Source organism: Neoarius graeffei, chromosome 7, assembly GCF_027579695.1.
Source record: "Neoarius graeffei isolate fNeoGra1 chromosome 7, fNeoGra1.pri, whole genome shotgun sequence".
NCBI classification, from domain to species: Eukaryota; Metazoa; Chordata; class Actinopteri; order Siluriformes; family Ariidae; genus Neoarius; species Neoarius graeffei.
The window spans coordinates 59,096,280-59,106,821 of NC_083575.1; the positions used below are offsets into that span (position 1 = coordinate 59,096,280).

Below are 10,542 nucleotides of genomic sequence, written 5' to 3' on the forward strand. Positions count from 1 at the left end.
GGCAAAGACCAGACAAAACAAGTTCTTCAAATCACAACAGGGAATCAATAAATATCACCAGAGCAGACTTGACCTCATTCTTGGCATTACAGTAAGGCAGGCCTACCGGGTTTGAATTAAATGATAGCTAACATTAAGCTAGCTGATACATCGCCTAACATTGACTAGCCAGCTAACTGCACTAACATTTCCATTGGGACAAAAAAAAAAAAACCTGTCCTGTGGGGAAATTTTGACTTACTTTCCTCTTCTTTGTAAAGAATTTCCTTATGTCCATTGTGTCTGGGGAGGGAGCAAATATTGCAAACAATTCATCATCAACCAAGAATACCCCATTAGGCTAAGCTTATTTCATTGTTTAGTTGAACATTAATTTAACGTGGCCTAGGGTTAATTTTGAGGGCATATAACAAAAGAATAAGGTTTTAGCAAAAGCTAGACATTGTGAGGTGGCAATGGGGCTGACGTTACCTCCTCCACTTTCGAGTAGCTGCACCAAAATGTCTCTGCTTGCACTGAGATTCACTTCACTTGTGTGCGGTGAGTTGTTGTAGGTAACGCCCGGAAAACCCAGAGTGGATTTTCAGTGGTATGTGTATTCTCTTATCGATCAAGTGGAATGGATTCTTTCACGAAGCAATAAATGGCGCTGGGTGAACTAATATTTTATGTTGGGGGGGGGGGGGGTTTCCAAATGAAGAATTATTATATATGTATATATACACGCCCCCTTCACATTCAATGGTGGCGACGCCCATGTTCACATATATGCACTAGTATGTTATTTTAGTGTCATGTCATACATCTGAGTAAAGTATATGTCCATTAGGGTCTTCCCAAGTAATACATTTAGTGGGTCTATACACCATCTTGGTCACATCCAGCTCAGGTCTGCACTGGAACCAAGTTTGGAGCAAGTGATCCACCTGATCCTTCCTGGTCACACCATGGAGATGCTCATCTTCTTCCTCAGTCTCATCATTGATATTGTTAAATCTGAGGTTCGGGGTGAGTGGCATCCTGAGAACAGCATCATCCTCCATACTCTCAAAGAAATGCACTACACATTTTCTGGCAAACTCTCTGGCATGATGGACACATGTCTCATCAAAAAGCTTTGCCTCAACGTCCAAGTAATTGCTCCAGTAGCGTGTTTGAAGAAAGGTGGCATGATTGAAGCATGGTTTAATAATTCGAGCCACTGCACCCAGAAAAATGAGGCAGAGAAGGATGGACCAACCTATTGCCTGAAAGAAAGCAGAAGCAATGACTAATATTTACATCATCATACAGACAAATGGAGTGCAGGAAAGTAGGACTGATAATAAATATGGAAAAGACAAAAGCTATGTTTTTCAATGTGGTGATGGAGCCACTGCACATTCTAAATGACAATGAAATTAAGCAAGCATTAACTGACTCTGGTGACCAGGATTTCAAGTATTTGGGGTCCTGGTGTGACAAGAATAGAGATATTCATACAAGGAAAGCACTTGTCTGGAAGTCACTACCAAATCTGTTGAAAATATGGAAGAGCAACCTCTCTAAAACAATCAAGTTGCAGCTCTTCAGAGCAACTACTGAAGCAATTCTGCTTTATGGAAGTGCCCTGTGGTCTCTCACTGCTCAAGAAGAAAGATCCTTAAATGGAACATACACTCACATGCTGTGCAAATTTGAGTTGGTCTGATAGAGTTACCGATGAAGAACTATACGGAGGTTTGATCAAACATCATCAAGCAGCGGTGTTTGAAACATGAAGGGCACACATTCAGAGATAAAACCTCACCCGCACATCAAATTATTATTTGGATAGTCAAGCGGAAAAAAAAGATCTCAAACAACTTTTGTTGATACACTTCTCCGAGATACCAACATTCACAATGTTGAGGAATTAGAAACATGCATGCAAAATTGAAAAACATGGCGTTGTCTTTCCCACTGTCAATTTGATAATGACCGGAAGTAAGAATAAGTAACAGACAAATCATATTGACTATCATGTACGGTAGTGTGTAAAAGTCTTAGGCACATGCTAAGGAATGCTACAGAGCAAAGATGCCTTCAAAAATAATGGAAGACCACCTGGTGTGTTCTTCTGTTGCTGTAGTCCATCTGCTTCAAGGTTCGATGTGTTGTGCGTTCAGAGATGGTCCACTGCATGCCTTGGTTGTAACAAGTGCTTATTTGAGCTACTGTTGCTTTTCTATCATCTCAAACCAGCCTGGCTATTCTCCTCTGGCCTCTGGCATCAATAAGGCATTTTTGCTCAGAGAACTGCTGCTCGCTGGATGTTTTCTCCATTTTGGACCATTCTCTATAAACCCTAGAGAGGGTTGTCCAGTAGATCAACAGTTTCTGAAATACTCAGACCAACCCACCTGGCACCAACAACCATGCTACGTTCAAAGTCACTTAAATCACCTTTGTTCCTCATTCTGATGCTTGGTTTGAACTTCAGAAGGTCATCTTGACCATGCCTACATGCCTAAATGCATTGAGTTGCTGTCATGTGATTGGCTGATTAGATATTTGCAGTGACGAGCAGCTGAACAGGTGTACCTGATAAAGTGGCTGGTGAGTGTATAATATAAAGAACATTACACAGTTGCGTGAAGATATAAAGTTTACCTTTGAGTGGTGAACATACAGTATTCACGAGTGAGCAAAGCAAATGAGTGAAAATATTTTCAGCACGAGAAGATAAACTTCATATCTTCATGCAACCATGTAATGTTCTTTATATTATATATAGACACATCCACACACAAAAAAATACGCAAGTTCATCAGAAGAATTTTAATTTTGAACCAGTTCGCCATTTTGACAATGCATGTCATGTCAGCGGGAAAACACTGGGAGTGACATCGTCGGAGTGAAATACCGGGAAATATGTCACTCAGATCTGCGATGTATTTCATATGAAAAATGCGAGTTTCTCAACATGAGAAGATAAACTTCATATCTTCAAGCCAACGTGTGATGTTCTTTTTATTATACAGACACATTCACAAACAAAAAGTACCAAAATTTATCAAAACAATTCATCAATTTCCTCATGAGTGACATATAGAGATTTACATCATGGTTTTGGTTCTCCATGTCCCGGATGTAGCTCGTATGAAAAATACAATATACCATTCGTATCGTTCACTTCGCTCACTCGTGATGTATACATTCACCACTCGAAGATATCCTCTATATATTTCCAATCAAGCATTTGTATTTTCCCCAAGTGGTATATCAACTTTTTCAAGTTATAATAGATTACTATTTCATCAGACCATTTCGGTTCAGTCCAAAGAGTAATGGAAAGAAAATGCTTAGACTATGTCTGTGCAGTTTTTGTAGGCAGTGAAAATGAAGTGAAAACATCCACTTACTTGAGAGTAACAACGCACGTAACGTGAGACAGCTTTCCGGAAAGTGCTGTCTTTGAAGATGCTGTCTTCCTTGCAGGGCACCTTAGCCATGATCCTGATCACATCCAGACCAGTGTTATTGGGGAACCCGCTGAAGTGTTTAGGGTCCACACTCATGCTGAAGGCACAAATAAAACACTTCCCATCCAGTAAGGATACCAGGATCCACACCATGGGTGCCAACAGGGCCCGCTGCATCATAGCTGAAAACAAATACCTATAGGAGAGTTGCTTGTTTAAAAACAAAACAGGTATGGGAATAGGCTACCGGACTAAAACAGTTTCATATACAGTGCTGTGCAAAAGTCTTAAGTACATGTAAAGAAATGCTAATGACCAAAAATGACTTAAAAATAATGAAATGAAATATTTCAACATTTAAAAAAAAAAAAAATACTATAAACAGCAGTAAGCCATAATAAATGAAACAAAGTCAATATTTGGTGTGAGACGACCCTTTGCTTTAAAAAAAAAGTAGTCTCAGGTACAATGAGTGCAGTTTTATAAGGAAATGAGCTGTAGGTTTTACTGAGCATCTTACAGAACCAGCCACAGTTCTTCTGGACACTTTGAGTGCCACACTTGTTTCTTAATTTTGCCCCAAAACCCAGCAGCCTTCATTATGCTTTCTTTTTTAATCTGAAAAGTGCTCTCTGATGTAATACACTGCTCAGATGCAAACATTTTTTTCTGTAACATTTAATTTTGTGCTGGAAAACAAACAATTGGAACTTTAAAAATAAAATTGTGCTGACTCGATAACGTAGAAGTCTCATCTCATTATCTGTAGCCGCTTTATCCTGTTCTACAGGTTCGCAGGCAAGCTGGAGCCTATCCCAGCTGACTACGGGTGAAAGGTGGGGTACACCCTGGACAAGTCGCCAGGTCATCACAGGGCTGACACATAGACACAGACAACCATTCACACCTACGGTCAATTTAGAGTCACCAGTTAACCTAACCTGCATGTCTTTGGAGGAAACCGGAGCACCCAGAGGAAACCCACGCGGACACGGGGAGGACATGCAAACTCCACACAGAAAGGCCCTCGCCGGCCACGGGGCTCGAACCCGGGCCTTCTTGCTGTGAGGCGACAGTGCTAACCACTACACCACCGTGCCGCCTAATGTAGAAGTCATAAAATAGAAATCTATAAGAAGGTTTGTAGGCGGCACGGTGGTGTAGTGGTTAGCGCTGTCGCCTCACAGCAAGAAGGTCCGGGTTCGAGCCCCGTGGCCGGCGAGGGCCTTTCTGTGCGGAGTTTGCATGTTCTCCCCGTGTCCGCGTGGGTTTCCTCCGGGTGCTCCGGTTTCCCCCACAGTCCAAAGACATGCAGGTTAGGTTAACTGGTGACTCTAAATTGACCGTAGGTGTGAATGGTTGTCTGTGTCTATGTGTCAGCCCTGTGATGACCTGGCGACTTGTCCAGGGTGTACCCCGCCTTTCGCCCGTGGTCAGCTGGGATGGGCTCCAGCTTGCCTGCGACCCTGTAGAAGGATAAAGCGGCTAGAGATAATGAGATGAGATGAAGAAGGTTTGTATAAAAGAAAAAAATAGGGTGCCTAAGACTTTTGCACAGTACTATAGGCATGGGCGCCGCCAGGGGGGGAAAGGTTAGAACAATTCTAGGGGCCCAGCACTGCCATGGGGCCCTTTAAGGGCTGATAATATACTTTTAATTATTTTAATAAGCCTTTTGAAATAACAACAATGCAATATTCCATCTGGTAAAATGAGCTAATTGAACAAGGTTGTCTATTTCTTGAGTTCTTCAACATATTGTCATTTAACCCTCCCCCTTTTGCGAAATGGTACGGTCCAGTTCTGGTAGAAGCGCGATGCGTTAAATCTGTGTGCTGATCAGTGCAACGCTACTTGCTGCTGTGTCGCGGTGCAGCAGCCAGCCAGCCAGCAGTGGAGTGCGTACAGTCTATGATCGCTAAATATGAAGAGTGGCTGTCAAAAACTTAAAGAAAGGCAGCTGAAAGCTGAGAGGGACCGGAGAGGCAGGCAACTGGTCACTCAGTTTTTCCCAAAGAAAGGTAGCCATCGCTCACATGTGTGTTCAAAATATTAGCGAATGGTAAATGAACAGTATGAACGTGGTTGGATTAGCCTATCAAGAGAACACTTTTACAGTTTGTACAGTGACATTTTTTCCATTTTAATAACTGAACTGACTTGTGTGATAAACAAGATGAAATATTACGTTATGCTGGTGCTAATAACTAGTGCTAATAACCGGTTTCATAACTAATGAGGTGCCCTAAATATGCACAGATTCAGCCTCAGGGCGACCTCCGCCCTACCAAACCACTGAACCCCCCCTTTGGAAAAGGAGGTAAGCAGCAATACAACCCATAAATGCTTTAGGATTGAAGTTTTTAATGAGCAAGCGCCATATACAGTTTGCTATATACAGTGCAATTGTGACGAGGGTGGGCAAAGTTGAGGGGCCCAAAATTCTAATCTTTCATGGGGCCCAAAATTTCTGGCGGCGCCCCTGACTATAGGCTACAAGAATAAACTTGCATGAGAAGCAGCAGGAGTTTGCATGTTCTCCCCGTGTCCGCGTGGGTTTCCTCCGGGTGCTCCGGTTTCCCCCACAGTCCAAAGACATGCAGGTTAGGTTAACTGGTGACTCTAAATTGACCGTAGGTGTGAATGTGAGTGTGAATGGTTGTCTGTGTCTATGTGTCAGCCCTGTGATGACCTGGCGACTTGTCCAGGGTGTACCCCGCCTTTCGCCCGTAGTCAGCTGGGATAGGCTCCAGCTTGCCTGCGACCCTGTAGAAGGATAAAGCGGCTAGAGATAATGAGATGAGATGAGATGAGAAGCAGCATTGCCTACATTAAAGATGCATCATTTTATTCAGGTAGGTCTAATTTAATAACAAAAAGAGGACTTACTTCACAACAGCTGGATTTTTGGCCCTCCTGCTTATGGGTCTGGCCCATTCCTCCATCATCACTCCAGTGTGCCGATTAACCAAAATCCCCAGTAAGAAGAGAATAAGCGGTGGAACAAACATCACACCGAGTGCGTACATTTTATTGTACTGCGGCAGACAAGGGCAGTTAAAATCAAAGCTGGTGTAGAGTTTTACGCCGATCAGAGAAAGCAAAATGCATATACCATTGGAAATGGACTCGGAATTCGACTGGAAATATTGCAGAACTACCTTTAAGCGATCCATCAGAAAAAGGTAGGAGCCGACAACCTGAAAAGAGCGTCGCAGTGGAAGTGTGTGTGTGTCGGCTGTGGAGGTTTATTAAGCAGCCCAGCAGTATTCCAGCTACTCAAAACTACAAATCCGCTTTAATTCCTGCTTTTTGAAGAATATAAATAGACTACGCTTCCGGCATAATGCTGCATTCAGAGCCCATGACTCCATTAGCTGAATACAAAAGTCCATCAGGTTCACTCAGCCCTGTGTAGGTAAATGTTGAGACGCTGATTTGGGACACCACATCTGAGTGCATGAGCTGAAGCTCTTCCCCTGCTCCACCCTACAGGTGCATAACCACACAGCATGAAAGGCAAACACACTGGAAAATAACACCAGAGGAAAGTTGCATAGTGTGCAGCCAGGAATGTTGTGTGGAAGTTGTAAAGATGAATACCGTTTCCTTTATCCCTTCATGACAATATCTCATATATATATATATATATATATATATATATATATATATATATATATATATATATATATATATATATATATATTAGGGCTGTCAAAAGATTAATTTTCTTGATCGCAACTACCGTAAAATACCAAATAATAGCCCGGGCGATTATTTGTCTCAATCACGTAAGAGACCCGGCGCGTATTAGAGACTAGGCGGCTATTTGGAACAGGCGATTAATTCCTTCTTCACAAACACCTTCCCCAAAATCTACCTCAAAACGGGGAAAAAATCATTCTCAGATAGGCCTACTTTTAACCAGTATAACTTGCAGTTTGTTTAGAGTTAGATTACAGATAGCACGGTGCCGACTTCGGGGAATTTTGAAGACGCAGAATGCATCTTCGCATGGCACAGTCGGGGTGGATAAAGGATAAATCACACACCTTTTCCTGTTAATGACTAGTTAAGCGCATGCTTTACAAAATAATCAAGAAACCACACCATTGTCTGTGCGCAGCACTGTGATTTAATTACTCTGCAAAGTTATGGTCACTTGCTATCACCCTCACCCATGCAGCCTCCACCCTTTGCGCTTCGCGATGTCTGTCAATCTGAAATTGCATGGAGGGCGCGACGTTGAAGCAACATAATTAGGGTGCGAAGTGTCAAACCAAAGGGTTTTTTCTTATGCTGAAAAATAAGTGACCTGCAGTGGCTACATACTGTCATCTTGCATTCTCACGTTTCTCTCCAAGACGTCTCCCTATTTGGCGGATATGAGCCTATTCCCCGAGTGAGTTGGTACGGTGGCTCGACCCCGTAGAAAACTTAAAGTTCGGATGAAAGTTAGTTGAATAGGTTACTGACTTGTAGGCCTACATGTTGCCTGCCTGACGCGTGCTTCTGCCCAACTTGCACGACAGATTACTTGTTGAAAAGGCCCCTTGGATTAGATTGGCCGCGAGCAGACTGAAATGCATGTTAGAACGCTCTCACCTTTTTTGTAAAGCGTCTTCCAGATCCGAATGGGTAAGGGCAAGTGAAATGGTATAAGGTCTTTAATAAAACTCAGTGTGTGCTTTGACGCATGCATTCGGCAATTTAGGTCGTTTAACAGAAGCAGCAGTCCAACCTTGGAAACCCGCAGTCCTCAATGTCACCACACACGCTGGCTTTCGTTGGGTATACCCAAAGGGGTATTCCTCATTCGATGACGTAAGTGATATCCCACACACCCATGTCAAACGTAATTGGCTAAGACATCTGTCAAAAGTTACGGAGTTGCATTCCTCAAGAAATATTACGGTAGACCAAGATTATAACATTGAAATGGCATGTTTATTATCACGTAACAAAATGTTGTAAACAGTATTATAGAAATAATTTCATTCATTCATTCATATTGTTTCCGTAGAAAACTATGCAATGCAAAATCGTTTAAACACCAGAAAACCAGAAAAGTGCTGGGCCTCAAGATTCTAGATAGAACGTTCGGACGCTTTTTTTTTTTTTTTTAAGACCCCGGCGAGTATTCGGAACCGGCCTTTATTTGTCACAACACACGCGTACACCCGGCCGTTAAAGGGAACTCGGCGGTTAATTGGAACTCGGCTATTATTTGGTATTTTACGGTAATCTCAGAAATTTCATAGTTAATCGCGATTAATCTTGATTTACTTTGCATGTGTAAAATTGATATTTTGCAGTAAGACCGTTCGAATCTAAAGTTAAACCCACAATGCAAAGTATTTCTGACCATTGTGTCTTAAATTGGAATAAAATGAAGACAGAGACAAAAGCAGAATTTATCTTTTGGCCTTTTTTATTTCAAAAAGAGTGTAGAGAAAGGAAAACAAGTATTAAGAATGAATGACTGGCTACTGCTTGACACAGGGTGCATTTTACTCTCGTCTTGTCCGTCCTGGATGTTTTTTAAATTCAAACAAACCATTCAGAGGTCCAGAAAACCGATACTTATCCATCACAAAAGAGGACTAAACTGAAGACAACAGCGTGTCCTTCCATGCCAATGCCAACGACTCGATGGAAACCACACGCTTCCGCTCGAGCTGCCTACGGATGCGTAGAAGGAACAAAAGACTAGCAAACTCGAAATAGCGCGTTTAACCGAAAATGAGTTTAATTAATACAACCAGAGGAGCTGCATGTGGATGGTAGAAGTGCGGAAAATGCTGGTAAACTCTGATCGCGATTAAAAAAAATATTCGCGATCACAATTTACATTAATCTAATCGCGTAACGCGTTAATATTCCCAGCCCTAATATATATATATATATATATATATATATATATATATATATATATATATATATATATATGGTGCTTGAAAGTTTGTGCACCCTTTAGAATTTTCTATATTTCTGCATAAATATGACCTAAAACGTCATCAGATTTTCACACAAGTCCTAAAAGTAGATAAAGAGAACCCAGTTAAACAAATGAGACAAAAATATTATACTTGGTCATTTATTTATTGAGGAAAATGATCCAATATTACACATCTGTGAGTGGCAAAAGTATGTGAACCTTTCCCAGATAGCAGAGGGACGTTGAAACGGCGCCGATTCTTGGTCAGAATGGTCGGTTTCCGTCGTAAGTCAGAAAATCAACGCTGAAACGGCGCCGTGAAACGTCGATTTCTCCGCCGTCGGAGAAGGTCGATTTATCACTGTTGAATCACCGTGGGTAAAGGTTGATCTGTCGACCGTCAGAGAAGGTCGAATATACGATGTTGAACCATCGTCACTTTTGCCGGCCAGTTTTCAACATTGGTAGGATGAGCAACTAATTGTTCAGAATATAAATTCTGGCCCGTAGCCAGGGGGGATCGGAGGGTTCGTTCGATCCCCCCCGGACACACACGCTCCTCAAGATTACTCAAGATTTATTCATTTGTTCATGTCCGATGAATATACATTGATTCACATTTAAATTTACAATATCAAATCCAGACTAATCAAAAAAGAAAAGTAGACTAAGTGAGGACGAGTTAGAAAAACGGGTTCATTTCTCCTATGTTTATGTTTACACGTTTTGTTCAGACTGCTTTACACCCCAATCCAGTGGGTGGCGGTAATGCCCCCATTAGACCCCTTTCACTGACGTCACCCGAAACCGGAAGTAAACAAACCCTGCGCCATATTGGAAGATCAACAAACTCGTGATTAGGGGGAAATAACGGCAGCGCGCGGTATGTGAACCCACGAGGCACTTCATCTCATCTCATTATCTCTAGCCGCTTTATCCTTCTACAGGGTCGCGGGCAAGCTGGAGCCTATCCCAGCTGACTACGGGCGAAAGGCGGGGTACACCCTGGACAAGTCGCCAGGTCATCACAGGGCTGACACACAGACACCCATTCACACTCACACCTACGGTCAATTTAGAGTCACCAGTTAACCTAACCTGCATGTCTTTGGACTGTGGGGGAAACCGGAGCACCCGGAGGAAACCCACGCGAACACGGGG

The 10,542-nt window shown here is 42.4% G+C and overlaps 1 protein-coding gene across 1 annotated transcript; it reads right to left on the reverse strand.

Annotated features, from left to right (window-relative positions):
- Positions 1 to 372: 372 nt before the first annotated feature.
- calhm3 (calcium homeostasis modulator 3) lies at positions 373 to 6,619 on the reverse strand. Its single transcript, XM_060924774.1, has 3 exons — positions 6,333 to 6,619; positions 3,384 to 3,639; positions 373 to 1,247 (listed from the first exon to the last, which is right to left on the reverse strand). Exons 1-3 carry the CDS (start codon positions 6,617 to 6,619, stop codon positions 798 to 800), a joined length of 993 nt encoding a protein of 330 aa, XP_060780757.1. The 3' UTR covers positions 373 to 797.
- Between the last annotated feature and the right edge of the window lie 3,923 nt (positions 6,620 to 10,542).

Excerpts from the sequence above, each read along its gene's own strand:
- calhm3 (XM_060924774.1), bottom strand. The coding sequence starts at position 6,619 with ATGGATCGCTTAAAGGTAGTTCTGCAATATTTCCAGTCGAATTCCGAG. Across the intron at positions 3,640-6,332 it reads AAAAATCCAGCTGTTGTGAA|GTATTTGTTTTCAGCTATGA; the intron begins GTAAGTCCTCTT and ends ACTCTCCTATAG. Across the intron at positions 1,248-3,383 it reads ACGTGCGTTGTTACTCTCAA|GCAATAGGTTGGTCCATCCT; the intron begins GTAAGTGGATGT and ends GCTTTCTTTCAG.